The sequence below is a fragment of the Polypterus senegalus genome, chromosome 1, assembly GCF_016835505.1.
Source record: "Polypterus senegalus isolate Bchr_013 chromosome 1, ASM1683550v1, whole genome shotgun sequence".
Taxonomy (NCBI): Eukaryota; Metazoa; Chordata; class Cladistia; order Polypteriformes; family Polypteridae; genus Polypterus; species Polypterus senegalus.
The window spans coordinates 245,463,751-245,486,066 of record NC_053154.1 but is presented as its reverse complement, the minus strand read 5'-3'; the positions used below and the strand labels follow the sequence as shown (position 1 = coordinate 245,486,066).

Here is a 22,316-nt window from a genome sequence, read left to right as displayed (position 1 = left end):
CTAGAGCCTAAGCACATGGAATTGTGCATCTGAAAGACTGGGTGAATCATTTTGTAAATGTAGTGGCAATAAAACAGCTATTTTTTTTTAAGAAAACAAAGCAAATTAAAAAGTGGTTATGATGTCATTTCTAAGAAGTGTAGATAGGATTGTCTTTTTTATACAGTGATGTACTGAAAAAAAAATACCCAGGAACTTCCCCAGAACTGGAGAAACAATATAAGCGAGTGTGTCTTATCTAAGCCGCTTTCCAGCATAGCCCTGTAATTAGAAATTTTTTTTTTTGGTTACGTATACAGTGAAAGGATTGTTATTCAAGCAGCTCTTGAAACCAACAGCAGAGGGCGACTCACCATGCATGGATCCAAATTGCTGTAACTACCAGGAAATAGATGAATCACCTAAGCTTTTTTTTCTCTCTCTTAAACACTGCAAACATTTCTTTTCCTGTCGTCACCTTCAAATGTTTTTTTTTTTACCTCTTAGTCTATAAAACTAAAAACACATTGGCAACAAATGAAAAAAGGAGTCTTTGAGGCTGATTCAGAAAGTTCACTTTTGACCAAATAAGGGGCTTCTTTTTTTGTGTATGTGTATTAAGCCTTTTTTTGAGTTAGATAATGATCAAATGACAGTTGGTCATGAGTTAATAATGTTGCTTGCTGAAATATGTTTCTCACCATGTGGTAGAAAGCAGTCCTGTGGGTAAAGAAAACCACAGGCTCGAATTAGACCTACTCATAATTAGAATCAAGTCACATTATTCCTTTCAGATGAAATTCTGCAAGCTTTGTCCAGCTGCAATTCCACTGTGCCTCATGTTTTCTAATTTCTCACCTCGCCAATGTTAAAAGAGATGATGTTGCTTGGCAAATAATTTTGATTTTCAATGTACTTGCTTTTTCCCTTTTCTTGATGGGCAAAATCTACACTATTCATAATTAATGTGCCCTCAAGAAATCCATCCTTTGAGAGCACTCGTGTTCTCTCTGCCAGCACGCTCACATCTAATACCAGAGTCTGAGCAAGAAGATGAAAACATAAACCCCAGCCCATAATTTAAAAAAAAATGTTTTTTGAATAGCATAGTAGGAGTGCTTTATTTAAAATCTATTTCATATTGTGTAATTAGTAGTATGTATTTAAAATTGAGTTTAGGATTTTTCAGAGCTAAAAACCAGGTTGTGTAAGAAAATGATAGGTTTCCATCAATTTACTGAATATCACCATAATTACACAAGATTAAAAAAAATGTTATTTTTGTTCATACTGCAGAGCAGTGTTTTTGCTTGTATTATTTATTTATCGTCTAGGTTTCTTTTTCTTCTCACTTTTCTCAAATACAAAACTGGGGAAGGAGAATAGGCACAAATTCAATGCAATATGACCTTTCAGCTTCATTCCATATAATAAAATACCAGTCTGCCAAATTTTATACCTTTAAGTAGACAAATCAGATTTTTTTTTTCTGTGTAAATATGGAAAGTATGGCTCAGTTTTTCAATGGATTGTCACATTTTAGGCATCCTATGATTTTCTGTCTGCCTGTGTGTGTGTGTTGGAATTGGGAGAATGTGAACACAAGATTCAGAAACAAATTACTCAATTCAAATGATGCTGGGCACAGTTATTAGGATCGTAACATTCTTGAAACCTATTGATTTTTTTTAGAAAAATCACCTCATAATGTAATGGTTTAACAGTTTCAGTGCAGCACAACTGAGGAATGAGGAAAATATTTCTTCTTTTCAAAAGCAATATGTTTCTTTCATTTTGGCTATATAATAAAACAACAAGCTGCTGTTTTTTTTACATCTTTATGTAGAGAAAATCATGTGCGGATCACTTCAAGTTTTTGCTTTCCCTTTATATATTTGTAGGTATGTACTGTATTATTTCAATAAAAATAGACAAAGAAACATCAAAGGCTTGAAGTACTAGTCGAAACAATTCCATATAGCTCCCCGTGTGGTATAAGGGTGGTAATATTTGTCAAAAAATAATGAGTTACATTTTGTAATTGTGGCAGAGCTCAGAAGAGAGATCAGCTTCTTCCATCCGTAGTTCTACACCCAATTCCGGTGGTTGGCCTTCTTTATATTTGGTCTGGTAGTGACAGCAGTCTGTTTGTGGTGTTTTGTTCTACACTCTTTGGATTGAATGGAAAGCATGTTGGTGCAAAATCCCTTTTCTTTCTCCTGCTGTGTTTCTTCACATTAAGCCCTGTAAAGCACTCACCAGAACCACATGTCTGACCATATACATACTGGGAAAGAATTGTGATGGGGTGAAAATTTCAATTGCAATTTTTCTTTGGATTTACACATTTTAGACATCTCTGCACATGATTTGGCCACCTTTGGCACCCTGCCCGGATTTTGTTCCTGCCTTGCGTCCTGTGTTGGCTGGGATTGGCTCCAGCAGATCCCCGTGACCCTGTGTTAGGATATAGCGGTTTGGATAATGACTGACTGACTGACTGATTGAAATGGTATTTCTTTGTGTGTGTGTGTGTGTATAGACAATGTGTGTGTTAGTCTGTGAATATAATGACTCCAAAAAGAACCACACATTCCAAGTTAAACTACACTGTCAGGAGCAGTGTATAGTGCTAGAAAAGTGCAGATTTTGAGCAAAATAACTGTAGCAGTTGTCGTTCAATACAAATAATGATTTGAATTTTGGGATCTGAGAGTACTTGGAGGAAAACCCATAGAGACCCAGGTAGAACAAGAAGAGTCTGCACAGACAGTGTCCAAACCATTCTGGAGCTGTGAGCAGTGACATCAACGTTGACTTAACATGTTGTCCTTTTAATATAGTATGTGACAGACATGATTTTTTTGAATCTTTGAATGTTAAAACTTCTCCTGATTAAATATTTACAAACAATTAGTACAGCATGTAGTTTCTACTTTGAGGGATTTGAGCCCTGACCTAACCTCAGTGTAGCCGCTTTGAGCTTCTGATATTGTTCACAGTTTCACAGCGTCACTAGCTTTGCAAAATGTGTATGTAAATTTTTGTAAATTTCCATTCAGTCAAGTTGTGGTCTTTATTCTGTTTTTTTACATCACCTTTTCAGTTATTAAATTACAATAAAGTGTTCATGGGCTGAATGATCCTTTGTTGCGTGGTGAAATGCGCCACATAAAGAGAGGTTTTACATGTTGCTCTTAGGCTCCTGATTGAAGCAGATCCTTAGCTCTTTATTGACCTATAAGTAAGCTGAAAGGCCTAATGCATACAGAACTGGCTGAACGAGTTGCGCCAGGTCCTTGAGTTTGAACTTACCCAAAATGTATTGTATTTATGCAATAAGGATATTGCAAAACAATACTAAGGCTGGTAAATATTGCAGGCTGTGTATGAAGAGAGTGGGAGTGACGGTGAGTGATGTCAGGGCACGCACTCAGTGAAATGGGCCCTGGTTCATTTTTCATTCTGCAAGTACTAACAATCTAGAAAAATGTATTAAAACAAAAGGCAATTTCTTTGTCTTTCTTATTATGGAAGAAAGTGTATATCATGTGGCATCTTTGCTGCCTGAACAATTTATTACGGTATTCCATTTTCTTTAATTACATTCTGATGCACTGCAGTTATTAATTTGCTTTTTTAATGATGAGCTTTTACCTTAGCTCCTGGCAGAAATCAGCATCTCCTTTAAATTAAAATATTTCCTTAAAATAAACTCGGGAAGTGAGGCTATTTTACAGACATAAACACACAGTAATTATTGTGGTTGTATTATGGAAATGGCTTCATCATATTTTACCAACGGGTGCCATTGGAATATCATTATCCAAAGGTGGATAACACATGACTGTTTATGTGAATCATTAAGAAGTGAGTGATGAAAAAATAGGATATCCATGCGACGTTCTGACAGTTTTTAACAATAACGCTTGGGGGCTGAAAATTGGTTTAGATGGTTTTGCTTCACAAGCTCTGGTGCAGTGGTTTGCGAGGTTCCTTCATCTGCATATGCATACTGTTACAAGGACACAAGGTCCCGAGGGAACTCCTTGATGTGGTAAAATGGGGTGCAGAGGTCACTGTTACACTGGCAGCTGAACTCAGCTGTCTTTCATCCAGGTCCTTCATCCTGCACTTACGTACAAGTGTCACTAATCTGTTTTTGTGTGAGTAATGGAGTGGCAAGGAGGGCTAACAGTAATTGTAAACTGGGAGCAAAAAGCCAAGTCTTTCACACAGTTCCAAAGAGCCGTAGTATTCGGATTGTCACAGGCAGTAGCACTCATGTTGGAAAACCTTGCTGGAGAGCCGATCAGTAATAGAAACGGGTAGCATACTCTCACTTTGTCTTTTTTTTTTTAATATGGGATTAGAGCTTTGCGTTTTTATTTTCTTGTTTATTTATTCTTTCATTGCATGGCCAGGCATCAGTAATGGTACAGTAACTTCTGCAGATGTTTAACTGCAGGCACATGTTTGTATCATGTTGCGCCTATTTTTTAACTCTGCTATTATGCTGAGAATTTGGTTACATCTGTTATGTTTCAGATCATGTTGACCTAGTTGCAATTTCAATTAAAAACAAGCATCATTGAAAATTTAAAGTGATTCCACATTGCCTCGGATACCAATGTATGGCAAAAGTGAATTTAAACTAAATACAGACTACAACTGCAGCCTCATTAAAGCTTGGAGAATCAGATTCACATCATTAATGTTATACCTACACTGGAGCGGACAAAAAGCAAGCTAATTAGCGTAGCATATACTCCCGCTTGTCAGAGTGAGGCCAAAAAGCAACCGCACGGACCTTGTGATTGTAAGTATTACTCTTTGCCATTCCTCCTTCTCTTAATTTTCAGTTGTTTCTCTTACATGTGTCGCCATGTGCAGATACATTTGCATCCATCCATTTACTGAACCTGCATGTTCCAGGACTGGGCCAAGTTCAAAGCAATTAAGTTCTGCGCTTTTTAATTTCCTCTCTGAAACTTTGTCTGTTGTACGATAGACTTTTTTTTTTAATCCTTATTTTTTACAAACTGCTTTTCCGATTTAAGCGTCTAATGAAAGCTCATTCGGCAAAGGGCTAAAATGTTAAGTTAACTGAATTACTTATCAATGCACCAAATCCGGAAAGGAATTATCTTGGAAATAGAAGCTGAATCAATACTCAGCAGTAGAAGTGACTAACACAACAATAGGAAGACTATTATTGCCAGGACAACATTACCGCAACGGATCTAATTCACTTTATGTAATGAGGTTCAGTCATCATTCACAAAGTACAAGTTACTTTCTCAGTGGTTTTCTCGAGGGACTCCAATTTCCTCCCAAATCCCAAAGAAGTCCATGTTGGGTTAATCGACGGCTGTGTACTGTACAGGCCAGTATGCATTAATGTTGATGTGCGCATTGGCATCATTTTCAACCAGGGATGTTTCGATTCTTGCACACTGTACTGCTGATGGTGACCCTGTAATGGAAAATGCACATTCAAAAAATGCTTTAATGGATGGACACATACCTTGTAGATGATGGCAAACATTACTCTCCTAAGACTCCAGAGTGCTCAGTTCAGAAATCAAAGTAGCCCATTTTTCTATATGGCTATGTGGCAGCTGTTTGACTGGAGCTTTACACTGATGAATGCAACACATCTGTATCTATTGATTAAGTTCCAATCAATAAAAGGGAACTTGAGGTTGCTCTTAGCTAACGGCCACATGAAAAGTGTTTTGCCACAATAATATTTATTTAAATTACGAGCTTTAATTTCAATAGCAATATAAACGGGCAGAAATGAAACAGCATAAATCTTAAATCAAAGCACTTGGTTCAGTAACAGCAAACAGATATTTTCTCAGACATTATGAGCATTTCAGATGTGACACATGGGATTTATCTAAAGCAGAAGGCAAGAGCGTCTGTTGTGCCAGTAGAATTAAGCACGAATGATCCACAGAACTGCATTAAAAGAATGCAATTTAAAATTCTAGTGATTGTAGCAGTGCTGTATTTTAAACATTTACATTTTGCAATGTTTTGTTTATTGGCCCCCACATACATCTTTACAATGCCAAATAAGTAACCAAAGACATTCATTATCACATGCTTAACACTCAGTCTTTGTTTTCTAGGTAAAAATGACAGTTTTGTTGTTGTGGCCTAAATGCTTTTACACTATTTTAACTGCTTATCCATTTTCTTGTCAGTATAAAGTTTGCATGTTCTTACCATGTTTTCTTAAGGAGCTCCACTTTTCCACCTACCTTATCTCTAAATTGGCCAGCATGAAAGAGTGTTAGTGTAGGTGTGTGAGTGAGGGTGCCACGTCAAGGCCTTGGGTCCTATTCAGGGTTGTTTTTCCGCCTTGTATCGAATGTTATTCGGATAGTACTGTATATGGCACTTTGCAACATTTACTGAGAAAAAGCTTATCCAGAAAATGGAAGGATGGATGGCCAGTCTGGCCACAGTCAGAATGTAGTTAGGTAGTTTTACTCTTGTTGTGTTAGTTTTCTCTAGTAATTCCACTGTCATTTAGCATCCAGATGTTTTTTGGGGTCTCTAAATATTCAAGTAGTCTGACTAAATGAGCTTGATGAACTGAATGTTCTTAATTTAATTTGACAAAGTTATTAACTTAAATTGATCAATATGTGCGTTTGTGTGTGCCCTGTGGGAGGCTGGAGTCCTATTCAGAGTTATCTTCTGCGTCTGCTCTTCTGCTACCATGTAATGAACAAAGTGGATTTAAAAAATAAAGGAGGGATGAATTTCTGTTGTGTGTGTACTGTGTGATCAATAGGCGAAAACTAAGTTGCAGAACAACTTGGACACTAAATTTCTTCTTGTGATAATTTGAGGGGGGTAGGCATTTGGTATTTGTTCATTTAGACAAAAGGGTCTTAACACACTTCAGATCACTTGTTGATTGAGGGTTTCAAAAAGGATGCCTTTTGTGTTGTTTTTGGTAGCTGGTATTATGCTTGCAGTGTTATATTATAAACTATAGAAGGAAGTTCAAGATGTTATCAGCTTCACTTAGAAAAAATCATTCTGCAGTTAGTAAGGCTGTAACTTGTGTGCGATAAGGTGTTGTAATCTCGCAGAAGCTGTATTTAATTAAGTTTTCTTAGTCAGCACATGTTAAAGGAAAGGCCTTCTGAAAATGTAACCATTTGTGATACATTTCCAGTGCCTTATCAGCAACATCTAATCTGTTTCAACAGAAAACTGTCAGCAGAGTATCCTATCTTCCACACAAGGCTAATGGCTTACATTGGGATGCACTCTATCAATGTTTCTATGTTCAGCCTAAGATTTGTTCTTCTTTTCTGCTTCCAGGCCAGTGTCACATTGATGAGCTCTTAATTGACTTCAAGTGAAGTTGTTTGCATCATTATGTTTTTGAATGACTGAGACACTCCACAAGCTGTACTTTGCACTTAACTCTTGGTATCTTCATTTGCAGCCCCGAACCTTAAAGGCCGACCACGAAAGAAGAAGCTTTCCATTTCCCAGCGACGTGATTCACAAACCCAAAATGGTGTAAAAGAGGTCAGCAGCAGTTCAGAAGGAAAAGCCTTTGCCAAGGTATTTAAATTTACCACAGACTGATAGTTTGGGTAATGATATTATTAGTTGAAAGTGGTTTGAATGCTGAGTACATGAGCTTATTATTTTTTTTTTTTTACTGGAAATGCCTTTTAGATGTGAAGGACAACCTTTGTGAAAACACAATCAGAAGCTGTCATTGTACAGTTAACTGTGGGGTTAGAGGAGATATCATAAAATGTTGTATACGTTGCTTCCTAACAGATCAGCTCTGGTTTTCATACTCCCTTACAAATGACATTGTCACAAAACTCAAGCAAGGATCTGTTTTCAGGAGACATCCATTGCTTTCTTTTGACATTTTTTCATTTGGGAATGTAGATCACCACTTGTTTGGTCAAAAAAAAAAAAACTGAAGTTATTGGATCTCGTTACCTTGAGGATGTCTGATTACAAGACTAGGCATTGCAGAGGGTGGCAAATTCCTGTACAGCACTTCACGAAGACTTTTCAGCACAGTTTCACTTTTTCAACGTATCATGAACTTTCTGGTACATGTATGAAGGCTTTATAGGTATGGCGAGTTAAGTTGAAATTTCTACGCTTTTACTTTCCTTTTCCAACTCTGTCATGGACTGATAAACACAAAACATCAAACAGATAAGATTCTCCTCTGTTTGTGTGATCCACAATATTTGCATTTCTTCTTTCCTTTGGGACAGCATTCTATTAATTGAACTTCTGGATATACTCTCATCTGTTATCTCTTGCATCATACAAGCCTATCCCTGCATCTAAAGACAAACTGCAACCTGCGATTAAAAAGCAAAAGAAGCCATCCTGTATATCATCTGATCAGCTTCAGTAGAAAAATCATCTTATCTTCCACACAAGGCTAATGGCTTACATTGGGGTGTACTCTGTCAATGTTTACATGTTCAGCACAAGATTTGTTCTTCTATTCTTCTTCCAGGCCGCTGTCATGTTGATCAGCTCTTAACTGACTTCAGGCAGAGTGGTTTGCATCATTATGTTTTGAGTGACTGAGACACAGCAGGCTGTACTTTGCTCTTAACTTTGTTTCTTTGGTCAAGTTGTGGCCAAAGAATACAAAAGAAAAAAAAATTAAGAGGTGGAATATAATATATTTCATTAAAATAGGTGACTGCAAGTAGTGGAACGCTTACTGTTGTATGTGATTATACAGTGGTGTGAAAAACTATTTGCCCCCTTCCTGATTTCTTATTCTTTTGCATGATTGTCACACAAAATGTTTCTGATCATCAAACACATTTAACCATTAGTCAAATATAACACAAGTAAACACAAAATGCAGTTTTTAAATGATGGTTTTATTATTTAGGAGAAAAAATCCAAACCTACATGGCCCTGTGTTAAAAAGTAATTGCCCCCTGAACCTAATAACTGGTTGGGCCACCCTTAGCAGCAATAACTGCAATCAAGCGCTTTGATAACTTGCAATGAGTCTTTACAGCCTGGAGGAATTTTGGCCCACTCATCTTTGCAGAATTGTTGTAATTCAGCTTTATTTGAGGGTTTTCTAGCATAAACCGCCTTTTTAAGGTCATGCCATAGCATCTCAATTGGATTCAGGTCAGGACTGACTAGGCCACTCCAAAGTCTTCATTTTGTTTTTCTTCAGCCATTCAGAGGTGGATTTGCTGGTGTGTTTTGGGTCATTGTCCTGTTGCAGCACCCAAGATCGCTTCAGCTTGAGTTGACGAACAGATGGCCGGACATTCTCCTTCAGGATTTTTTGGTAGACAGTAGAATTCATGGTTCCATCTATCACAGCAAGCCTTCCAGGTCCTGAAGCAGCAAAACAACCCCAGACCATCACACTACCACCACCATATTTTACTGTTGGTATGATGTTCTTTTTCTGAAATGCTGTGTTCCTTTTACGCCAGATGTAACGGACATTTGCCTTCCAAAAGTTCAACTTTTGTCTCATCAGTCCACAAGGTATTTTCCCAAAAGTCTTGGCAATCATTGAGATGTTTCTTAGCAAAATTGAGACGAGCCCTAATGTTCTTTTGCTTAACAGTGGTTTGCGCCTTGAAATCTGCCATGCAGGCCGTTTTTGCCCAGTCTCTTTCTTATGGTGGAGTCGTGAACACTGACCTTAATTGAGGCAAGTGAGGCCTGCAGTTCTTTAGACGTTGTCCTGGGGTCTTTTGTGACCTCTCGGATGAGTCGTCTCTGTGCTCTTGGGGTAATTTTGGTCGGCCGCCACTCCTGGGAAGGTTCACCACTGTTCCATGTTTTTGCCATTTGTGGATAATGGCTCTCACTGTGGTTTGCTGGAGTCCCAAAGCTTTAGAAATGGCTTTATAACCTTTACCAAACTGATAGATCTCAATTACTTCTGTTCTCATTTGTTCCTGAATTTCTTTGGATCTTGGCCTGATGTCTAGCTTTTGAGGTGCTTTTGGTCTACTTCTCTGTGTCAGGCAGCTCCTATTTAAGTGATTTTTTGATTGAAACAGGTGTGCCAGTAATCAGGCCTGGGGTGGCTACGGAAATTGAACTCAGGTGTGATACACCACAGTTAGGTTATTTTTAACAAGGGGCAATTACTTTTTCACACAGGGCCATGTAGGTTTGGATTGTTTTTTCTCCCTAAATAATAAAAACCATCATTTAAAAACTGCATTTTGTGTTTACTTGTGTTATATTTGACTAATGGTTAAATGTGTTTGATGATCAGAAACATTTTGTGTGACAAACATGCAAAAGAATAAGAAATCAGGAAGGGGGCAAATAGTTTTTCACACCACTGTATGTCTGCATTATCTATTTTCCAAGTCTCAGGAAATGATTATTTTAGTGGCAGGATAAGAGATCAGTCAATGAAATTTTTGCTTTTGGGTAGGACCTTCGTACTAAGCTAAGATTACTAAAGAAAAGCGTCACTCAGTGGTGGTGCCACGCAACAATAAAAAGATTCAATGGATAAACATAGTAGGTAAAAAAAAACTAAAAATATGGACAAATGTCCTGCATGTAGGCGAATGCATTTTATGTCTGACATTTTTATATTTATTTTAGTTGTTGAAGTGTCACGTTCAACCTCTGAATATCAAGGTTTGAAAGTTAAAAGCAAAACGCAGCTTGCATATTAAATCTGTCCCTTTGCCATTGGGTGTTGATTTTAGACATCATGTGATGTAAATGTGTTTATTATTATTTTACAGTGAAGCAAATAAGTATTAAAATCTGCATTTGAAACACATAACCAAGACATGGACAAGTTAACAAAGTTTATTTTTCCTTATCATTAAAATTACTAACTGTACTACCTATCTAAGATGGGTTGAGATCTAAATAATCAGCTGATCAACTGCCTATACTTACCCAGTTTATTTCTTGATGCCTTTTTAAATTCAGGTAAAAACGGAGCAAAAGCCTATTGTGGCCAAACCAAAAAGCAACGGCAACTGTAAAAAAACGTTGGCAGAAGAAAACCGTAAAATGGGGGCAGGTGAGGAGTGCAGAGCCGATGAGCAGGTGTTCCTTGTTGCTCTGTACAAATACATGAAAGAACGAAAAACTCCGATTGAAAGGATACCTTACCTTGGTTTCAAGCAAAGTAAGTACAAGAAATTATATGTTATTTCTGTTATCAAAAAATATCTGATCCATCTATTCAAACACTTAACCTGCTTATCCAGTGTAAGATTGCAGGGGAGTCAGAGAAGCAATGGCACTATCCCATGGAGAACAGGCAGACCCAACCCCAGACTACGCAAGGTCTTAGTGAAGTGCTTTTTGTTATTAACTGTGATTCCTGTCTGGCCGTATCAAGTTAGAAAAACACACACATACACCAGGTAATTGTTCATGTCATAGAGTCGGTAAAATAAGACAAATTGAGCACTTTTGCCAAGAAGCTAAAATGGGCTTCACAACAACATTATCTGTCGTGTAATGAATTGCCATTAAGCTGATGATTCTGCGGTGAATAATGCGGTGTAATTAAAAGCGAGGAACGCATTATGGTCTTGCTATTTTTTTAGCCTCTTAATTATCAAGATTATGCAGCTTATTCAGCTCCAGAGCCACTATACCCTCTCTGCGCCCCCTTCCCCCCCTTTTTGGGTGAGTTTAATGGCTGGTCAAAGATGCCATATAAAGCAGGACTAACCTAATCACATCTGTATAATGAGAGCATGTATATAAAGGCTTGGGGTTTTGATTTGACAACCTATCACTTGTTAATGTGTCTTCTTAATTAAAGCAGGATTTCCTTCCACATCTTTCCATGTTTCTGGATGGGGTCCAAATGTCTATTCATATAATCACTCGGATGTCCCAGATTTTCATTCAAGCCCTGTAAAGCGTACCTGTAAGCACAATTTGCCCTGATAAGTTCCAGTTGTCATTTAAATATCGTGTCTATTCCTTCAATTCATACTTAGCTGACGTTATTAAGACCATGGCTGGTTTCAACCCTGGACAGGTGTGCAGGCTGGCAGTCCATCAGAAGGCGCTCTCCTGCACACACCCACACTCGTTCACGTGAGACCACTGCATCTAAAACGTGTCATTTTGTGATGTGGGAATAGAGGAATAAATGAGTGGGGCTGGCATTTGAACCCAGGGACTCCAGAGCTGTGAGGCAGTAGTGCTAATCACTCATGCCACATGTTTTTTAAATATTCAAATTCAAATTTCATTAAAGACAGATACAAGTTCAAAAGTAAAACCTGAAAGTGCAAGTAGGAAATGAGAGTGAAGAGGGAGGCCACTCTGTTATTTAAGGGTGCTAAGGGGGTAAGGAAACATAGCCGTCTGTGTGAGGTGCTCACTGAAACATGGCTTCTGGCCACCTTCTTTGAACTCATTCTTGGTGGCAGTGACCATATTTACTCTAGTTTTTAAATCTATAGCTGACTTATATATACCTCCTCTTCTTCTTCTTCTTAGAAAACAGGTTCTGAACACTGGATTGATTTTTGGAATGATCTAGCAGGGTGCTTTGATTTTCTAATAAATCTGCTAAAACTGCTTTATATTCCCGACCACTCAATTCAAAGAAACCATCTCCATGAACTTCTTGTTAAACGCTTTCTTTGTCTAAATTATCATTTAAAAGTAACTAATTTCTGAAAAACAGATGCGACCCCTAATAAGAATGTGTCCTGTAGAAGACTGCTGTAACACTGTCATTTATTAATGTACCTGTTCACAGCATGCTGCCTTCTGTTTAAACAGCCTTTTTATATTAAAGAAATGGCTTCTTTCTGCAGTCCAAAGACATTCATTTAGTTTGTTTTTTGATTTTTAGCATAAGTGCGTGGACTTGCAATGTATAAAGTACTCGTTCCTGCTTTATGCCCAATATGGCCAGATTCAGCTCCAGCCTGTGACCCCAAAATGGTTAAGAAAATAAATGAGTTTGAGTCTGGTGTAGGATCTTCAGAGTCGAGGCAGGGATGTTGGTGCCTGTGGACATTTGGCCAGGCTGTTGAAAGAAAAGAGCAAGAGTTGAAATGGATTGAATAATAGCAAGGCATTAACAAGGAAATGGGCAAATAAATGGTAAATGGCAGATGTCCAGTGTGCATCACACCATAGGTTCAAGTCAAATCAGGTAGTGGGAGCTGAAACTGCACAGTAATACTTCTAACAATGTTAAGATTTTTGTTGAAAGTTGAAATTTATTTCTGATTAAAAACCCCAAAGATGTGTATAATAGATTGTTTGCACCCAACATTGACACTGAATTTCTCTATAAATGAGTACGTCTTGGGATGAACTAGTGCTCCATTCAGGGTTTTATTCTGTCTTACACCTGATGATGCTGGAATAGTTTCTGTCCCCTACAACCATATATAATGTGCATATTTAGGAAAGGTCTGTGTTTTTTAATAACCCCACTTATTAGATGGCTTGGCAACACAACAAGCAATTTTACCACTTAGGGGTGGTTCAGTTACGGCTGAACAGCCTCAAGCATAGATGTTGTAGATTCTCCAACAGTTTACATTACTCCTACACCATTCCTTAGCTTTGCATTACTAACTAGCCCTGATGAGAATAGTAGTGTGACCGTAATTGTGTGTGCTTCTTGATTTGCTAGACCCCCAACTAATTCATCTGGGTATGGTTCGAGAGCCCTATGACAATAAACTGAAAAGTGAGTCATATACAGTATAATGCATATATATATATATATATATATATCATAAACTGTATATATCATATATTTGGGATATGTTCACATATACAGGTTTTATTTCTCCAAATGGAGTTTTCCCTTGGCCTAATTCACAGTTTAAATACTTATCATAAAATGAGGACTGTCAAAATGGATGTCTTTGAGTGACTGTCTTGAAGTGGACTGGTATTCCATTCAGATAATGGTTCTTACCTGGATAGACTGTACCTTCTCACTGCCTTCATGCAGAAACAGTTGGTTTAGCAAGGAAATAATTAGCCAAGCTGTGTAATCCCCAAAAAATCATTTTAACGACAGGTATAGAGAAACAAAATTATTGAAATGCTGTTTTGTCACACCCTGTTGGCTGCAAGCCCTCATCTCAATGGACATCTTTATCAGATTCCTTGCATTCAGTGACATACAATGTTCTTGCTTTGTCTGCAGATATTTTTGACTGAAGATTTATAAATACTTTGCAGTGTGTTAAAAAGAGCATTAATTGTGTTAATTTTGTAATCTATTCTACTAACTGCATTGTATTTCACAAGATATATTTTCTCAACCCTTCTAACATATGCAGAATAAGACATTCTTAACAAATTAGGTGTTAAACTGATCTAAAAACATGTGTAACACATTGTTTTATTCAATATTACAAAAATAACTCCAGCCTCACAAATTAAAAAAGCAGTTTATTTAAAATTAACCTCTGATTAAGAAGTCAGCTGGAAAAAAATTCCGAAACCACTGTGATTCCCCAGAATTAAGTTTCAAAATCTCTGTTATAAAACACTAAACCTACTGACAAATAGGAAAGAGTTTGCAATACTCATTGTAATGGAATCTGTTTGTTTATAATGCTTGCTAATCATTTTGGGCAGACCAAAGGTTTACTAATAATAGCTAAGAATACTTTTCAGTATGCAGCAGAACTCAAGTGTGTATGCTGCATTTTCTGGCTACAGACTTTACAATCAAAATGTTTGCTTTTAAATAGTTCTTTTCAGAGTGTATCAAAAATAGGCATTCATTTCTGACAGCCATTAGTAAAATTGCCATCAAGAAATCTTTACTTATTGGATTCACTTTTTAAATAATGCCCAGTTGGAACTTGCGAGTATCTCTAAAGCAAATAGTGACATTGTTACACAAAATGTCCTAAATATATTAACTTTTCAGGGCAAGTTTAGATGTGACTAAAACCTTTCTATAATGTATGACTGGCTAGATAATGTAACTAGCTGAAAAATTCCATTCCAAGACCTTTGGTTCACACAAAAATCAATAATGCAAGCAGATAAGGAAATAGTGTGTTTTTCTTTAAAAGGAACATGATTGTGTAATCTTAAATTCCCACTATTGATGATTCACAAAATGATACAAGGAAAGAAGAATCCAGAGTTGAAATACACTGATTAGCCTCTTATTAGGATACCACATTATTAACTGTTGAGTGTGTCAGTAAAGCAGTTGGGCACCTTGAGACCATGGGTCTTCAACTTGGAGCAAGAATGCATCTGATTAAATTGGCATATTGATGGCATATGGCAGCCAGTGACCTAAAGGAGATTGGTCATAGTGTGACCTAAGACTTACAGACACTGTCAGTGTTAAAGCGAAGTAAACATTTGATGAATTCCAGCTCACGTTAAGTGCATTGGCCTATCGTGTCTGGTGTTGGTTTAGTATACGTTCATTGTATAAACTTGGTCCACTGATGGGAGCAGAGCAGTGTTTCAATACCAAGGAATATCGACACATCATTACCTTTCATACTAGGACTCATTTAGGAATGGCTTATTTCAATAGATTAATACTCTATGTGGCACAGCTAAGAACTTCTTAGTTTGATTATTATATGTGTGGAATTTGTATATATTTGTTTTATCTGAGTGAGGTTATTCTGCAGTTTTGAAAAGATATGTTAGGCTAATTGCCAAGTCTACAATTGCCCCCATATGAACAAGTGTGGACACTATGTCCAGAGTTGGATCTTGCCTTGCTCTTGATGTTGCCAGGAATGGCTTTGGCTCCCCCTGACCCTAAAACTGGATCAAGCAGAGCTAATAAATGGATGGATGGATGAATCAAGTGTTTTGATTTTTAATGTGTTTATTGCAATAAATATTTCTCTGGCTATTTTCTGAACAATCAATCTTTTAATCTTGATGCATTTTCTGGATGGCTGCTAGTTTGTTTATAGTAAGCCTCCATCATCCTAATCATCACTCCTAGCTTCATTTAAGTAATTAATTCTATAGTAACTGGAGAGGCAGTGAATTGAATAATACCCAAGATGGGAAAACCTTTTATTAGTATCATTTCCAATAAAAATTGTACAAATGGATGATCCATCCTAATGACAAGGATATACTGCTCAGACAAAAACACTTTCCCCTGTATAGGTTTTATAACAATTCACTTACCCATTTTTTAACTACCTGGCATAATGAGCCAAACAAAGTAATTTTGATACTGCTGTGAAATGGTGCCTTCTATTTGTGTATAATAAGTGTAAATCAAAATGCATAGATCACTAGTGCTTAGAAAGAAAAAAATCCAGAAACTGGCACCCTGGGAAAGTTGTTAGCACCTTATTTGTGTGGATTTTTGATTTCTTTTTGTTTAGGGTAGTGTTGACTTAAATACTTATTGTCCTTCTAACAGTAAACCTTTGGACTATGTTTCAAGCTGCTCAGAAACTGGGAGGTTATGAATTGGTAAGTAGCCCCCTTTTTTTGTGCATTCCATATTACTGACTGCTGTTTTTTTTCTTTAAATAAATAATCATTCACAAATTAGTCTAGATTTGCAAGTAGCCTCTCGAATCAGATTTGCACCATACTAATACTATAATCCTGCAAGTGGAAAACATGTGTAACTTTTTCAGATGAGGAAGTTGGCGGGGACTGTAATATTTTCCTCTGTTGAGACTATTACTTTACAGCAAAGCAGTGCTATAATAAAGAAATGTCAATTTGGCAGTGTAACTGGTACATTTCTTAATAAATTAGAAATGTTACATTTGTAGCCATTGGCATATTGGATTGGGTGGCACAGATAATTCTCCAGTCAAACTGGCATCATCTTATAGAAGGAAGATGTAGGAGCTATCACAATGCATTCTAGGAGCCCCACCCTAAAAGTTAGCAAAGCTGATCCTAATATATACTTTATGTGATTGTACCACTTGGACATTTTTTTTCAGTTACCACATCAGAAGGAATACACAGGAGATGTGTATTAGGCCTAGTATACTTTGCCAAATGTAATATGTTGGCAAATCTCAGAGCACTAAGGAAGAGAGGCCTAAATTTACCACCCGATTGAGTATTAGTTCAAAATTAAGATTATTGAGCTTGAAAAACTACTGGAGATCTTCTTTTTTTGCATGAGCATTTTATTTGTGAGCTTGTGTTTTCAAGCTGAGGTGCTTGCTGCATCATTGTTTCCAACTTTGAAGCCATGATGGAAAAAGCAGAAACAAAAATAGATTAAAAATCTGGAGAAAAATACATCATTGGCAATGTCACTTCAAATCAAATGGTAAATGTATCAGTTGTAGTTGAAGTTTTCCTTAAAACAGAGCTGAGCTTTAAACCAAACCTTTGCATGACTGCAAACTACTAACGAAACAGTTTTGGATACAATTAGAGTTTTCTGTACAACTTGGGTAGATCAACCCAGTATTCTAATGAATGGCAGCTCTAACCTCAAAATATATAAAGTGAAGCAGCATAATATGTCCCAAGACCAGTGAGGCAGTGCGTTTGAGTTTAGCGAAGTTAAACATTTATATTTTGAAAGAACATTCATTTTACAAAGAAAAGGACATCATATACTAAATATGGAAACTGGAAGCAATGCTTATTTAATCTCTGGGCTAACATTGTTTCTATTATCTTGAATTGTGTCTTAACACACATATTTAAGCGTTACGCTTTCCCAGTTGAGATGGTAGGTGGGATTCCTGGAACACCTTTCTGACCAAGGAAGAATCCTTTTAAAATCACGAACCATTGGTGTTTCACAAATGTGTTATCATCTATTCATGGTTATTTATTGTATTTATGGAGCCTGTTATGGATCTAAGTAAGCAAAAAAGATTCTTCCCTGAGCCATCAAATAGATAGATGGGTCTTTTGAGAACCAAAAATGGTTCCCCTATCGTATCACTCTGTAAAAACACTATGGCACGTTTATTTTTATGAGTGTACGTGGTGCTCAGTAATGCTTGTTTTAGTCAACTGTAGATATCTCCATTATGTTTAACAGTTTTTTCAATATTGCCATGATATCTCCAACGCTGCCTTCTCATCTTTGCAACAGATAACTGCTCGCCGACAGTGGAAAAATGTGTATGATGAACTGGGGGGGAATCCAGGGAGCACCAGTGCAGCTACATGCACAAGAAGGCACTATGAACGGTGAGTCCTGCTGTTGTTTGTTTGGTTTTTTTTGGTCGCAATGGTGCACACCTTCTGCTTTAAAGACTGATTTCACTGCATTTCTATTGCTGTGTGGAATAGCAAGAGTTTGCTTCAGAGGGATGTCCACATCTACTAGGGCAGGTCTTCAGATAAGTCTAGGTAAATGCTGCAAGAATTCGGTCTCTCCATTGAATTAGTGATTCACCCAGTGCTATACGAGCAGATTGTTATGTATTCACTTCCATGCTTGGCTGACAGCTTGTGAAATCACAATCTGAATCATTAAAAACTCATTAGATCCCGTTGCATAAAATAATGGACTGTTAAATAAACAAAAGAAAGTGAAAAAGAGATTTTCTGCAAATAGCCGGCTTATGGATGTTCCAGAACTAATCCTCTGACTTTTTAAATGTGGACTTGTGTAAGGTGTTTTTACTGCTTGAGCCAACAAGAGGGGAATACAAAACAGTTCACTGTAGCATTGACTTTCTGAAATTGTAATTGTGGAATATAGTATAAACCTTACAGATGTTGTACGGGGTTGTTGCTACATCCTCGGCAAAAGGATATATATAATGCTGAAGTAAATCACAACTTTTACCTAAGGAATTAAGTGATTTTACTGTTTTATTTTTGGTTTATGTTTAATATTTTGAAGGGGTCTCTTGCACCATTTGGCATTTCTGTTGTTACAACACCACACATTGTTAAAAGTGCATTCACTGCATGAGTGTATCATGGCAGCTATCTTTCAAACACTGAGATGTGGATTGTTTAGTGATTGCATCTCATTGGCTCAAAAAGGTTAGCTATTCTATGTGATCAGGTTTTATTTTAGTTTTTCATTTTTTGCCTGTTTAAAAAATGAACAGTTTCTACTTACTGTTTTTGGTTTAAGTTGCATTGGCGAATTTATTGCTTAACGTTTTAAGTATGTCTCACTGGTTACTTTCGATTGAACCTCACAAGCCTTTTCTCACTTTTAAATAAATGATTCAGGCTCCTATCGTTAGCATTTTGTGTTACTGTATTGTTAATTCTGTGTATCGTAAATTCTCAGAATTAATCAGAATTTTACTATCTAATAATACATGAACAAATCCACAATATGATAGAAAGATTGCTCAGATCTCACTTTGAATTACAGTACAATAAAACAATGTCCATTATCATAGCAATATTCTTCCCTCAAAAAAAATATCCTCAGAAGTACTGTTTATTGTGGTCTTCCCTTCTAGTGATAACACACCTCAAGGAAAAATATCCTCCCACAGATGAAATGTCTTCATGAACAAGACGGTTTCATGACCTATAACATTCCCTCAAGAACGTTTCTTCCCTTGGGCAATACCTGTGCCCCAGTCAATTTCCCACCTTCTCTTAGGACAGTACCCAGTCATTGGCTGTACATTATCCCCCATAATGTGCACATGCTCCATGTACAGACAATTCTGGTTAAATGCAACATTACATGTGGCGTTAAGTCATCTTGAGCACCATTCTAGCAAGGATGCAGAAGTAGTCACTTATAGTCAGTCAGAGATGAATGTGTCTTTGATGTCTACAGGCAGCTATGATTCACAGCTAAATATTACAGTTTTAGAACTGAAGACAGTGAAGGATAGCCAAAGCCATAGATGTTTTTCAACAGATGATGAAAGTAAAAGAAATGAATACTTTAAAGAAATTCACTGGTAATATTGACGTAACAACACAAAATTTATCAGGAACAGTGAACAGCCTTTATCATGCACAAGAGGCCCAATTGTAGTTTCCTACTCTTTGTGCTGCCTAACAGTTGAGATTGCTTAATGCTTTTTATTACTAACTAATCTGTACTCTGCTATTGAAAAGGAGGTCATCGGTTGCAATGAGTCAACCTTAAATAGACTCTGTTATGTATTCATTTCTTTTTTGCTTCATACTGTGCCTGAAATAGAGGACTGGTACAGGAGATAATTAAGTTGGGAAACAATGAGACATAATTTTATATATATATATACTGTATATAGTTACTCATGAAAAGTATCTTGTGAACACTTTGTTCCAGAAAGTAGATAACTTCAACATGATTTGCACCCCCCCCAACAAAAGCATTTTATCTGCACTGTAAATAATGCTCTGCTTTAGAATATGCCTGGTGACTTAAACCTTTCAAAAAAGATTCCCTCTGATGATATTGTGATTGATAAAAAAATAAAATAATAATTTGTGTGGGATGTCTTTTACTTAACTGCACACAGCATGGAAATGATAAAAAAAAGAAAAAAAGATCTCAATTAAAATTCACTTTATATCAAACCAAATATGTGATCTTGCTGGGAATGTCTAATTAGCTAAAGCTAAACTGCATTTTCCTTACAGTCTGCAAAGGCAATGGTGTGTCAAATGAACTTTTTTTTTTTTATTCCTAATACATGGAAGGTTTGAAGAAAGCCTAGAAACAGTTTCTCAGAATAAAGTCACATCCACTCCTCATTTAACTCTTGTGATTTTCCATCTTCCCTAGAGGGAGCTTTGCTAATGTTTTAAACATGTAGTGTTTTATTATTCCAGAAAGTACAAAACTCTTTAAAAACTGATATTTAGAAGAATGTAATCTGTATTTTAATGTCACATTGTGTGTGCAGCTAAATTACACACTTTTTGTATGCCTTAATCCTGATATCTTTACTTAGCTGTGATTTAGCAGGCTATTTAGGTCATTTTTCCACTGCCTGTTTCTAGGAGTAGCTGACTCTGCGCATTAGATACTGTCAGTTACTTAAAAACAACAGCAGCAATGATTATTTAAACAAATTAATTCATGTATGTTCCAGCTGGCCTGACTGGTCTAAACATGCCACGGATCTGAAATTCCAGACTGTTGTGGCTTTGTTGTAAAACTTCTCTGTTAGCATTTGACTGAAGCACAGCGCCTGTAGCTTTGGCCCTGAATCTCAATGCGCGATGTGAACTGCTTGACTCTGAAAATCAGTTAACACTAATGAAAAGCTAATATTTTTCAACCAGAAGCCTTTTATTAGTTATAGGTTGGCTAATTGGCAATGTAAAGTGGATTTGCATGGTTAGTTGATTCATTATTTATAGCTGTGATGAGTTTAGACAAGTCTAACTGAGATAAAATGCAGTTGTTTTTTTTTAATGAATTAACAATAATAGGCACCATTCCTGTATTGCCTCCTTTTTCTCTCATCATCTAAAGTATACAAATAGTTTTTTTATTCCATGCCTCTGAAGAAGATGAGGGTTGCACTGATGTGCATGAACTGTACATTGTAATATCAACATGATTGTTCAAGCAGTGGTAGCATTCCATGAAGGCCAATTTATCTCTCTTCTCCAGGAAAATTCAGGCATGTGTTTGTATTCTTTATGTAAAAAAATGTTCCCTGGGACTTGGCAAAGTGTTAGAAACACTTTTATTTGAAAGCGTTGTTTGAAGTGATTTTCAAGCTTGGCCTAATCCAATAGGAGAATGTGCCTATGAAAAGTGTAATGCCTGATGTTGTACAAGAATGCTGTACAAGCTGCCTATTTTTCAACACTTTTAATAATTAAAGCTCCTGTTCAAACAGTAATGGGTTTTGCCCTTGGGGGAACAATGAGGTAATTTTAGGACTCAAAGCCAGTCATGACAAAGGCAAAGTTTGGCATTCTTTAAAAACACAGTTTTAGTGTGTAGTTTGGGATTGGTTCAAAGGTCATCTTCTTTACAAAGCCTCTGGGAGTGCAACCTGGTTACCTAATAACACAGATCACTTATTATTTATGTAATTGTGGTATTTAAAAAAAAAAATTTACAAGCCGCCAGGCATTTAAAAAGAAATATACCTGAATTAAATTGTTTACTTGAGTGTTAGTTATTTTAAATTTCATTTTCCTAAGACATATATATATATATATATATATATATATATATATTTACATTTACATTTACAGTACATACATATTTGTATGTGTGTTACAACACAGATCACTTATTATTTATGTATCTGTATGGTATCTAAAAAAATGTACAAGTTGCCAGGCATTTTTAAAAAGATATACCAGAATTAAACTCTTTACTTCAGTGTTAATCAGTTTAATCTGCATATTCATCATAAGACATTAATTTATTATATATATTGTGATGCATGAATCACTGTCTTGCACCCCAA

The 22,316-nt window shown here is 36.6% G+C and overlaps 1 protein-coding gene across 1 annotated transcript in view; it reads left to right on the top strand.

Moving 5' to 3' along the window:
- Nucleotides 1-22,316, top strand: part of arid5b (AT-rich interaction domain 5B) — a 133,615-nt gene that overhangs the window by 72,835 nt on the left and 38,464 nt on the right. Inside the window, exons 5-8 of the mRNA XM_039771265.1 lie at nucleotides 7,457-7,578; nucleotides 10,951-11,152; nucleotides 16,394-16,446; nucleotides 18,056-18,153. Of these exons, the coding sequence (XP_039627199.1) occupies nucleotides 7,457-7,578; nucleotides 10,951-11,152; nucleotides 16,394-16,446; nucleotides 18,056-18,153 (475 nt within the window). The remainder of the gene's footprint in view (nucleotides 1-7,456; nucleotides 7,579-10,950; nucleotides 11,153-16,393; nucleotides 16,447-18,055; nucleotides 18,154-22,316) is intronic.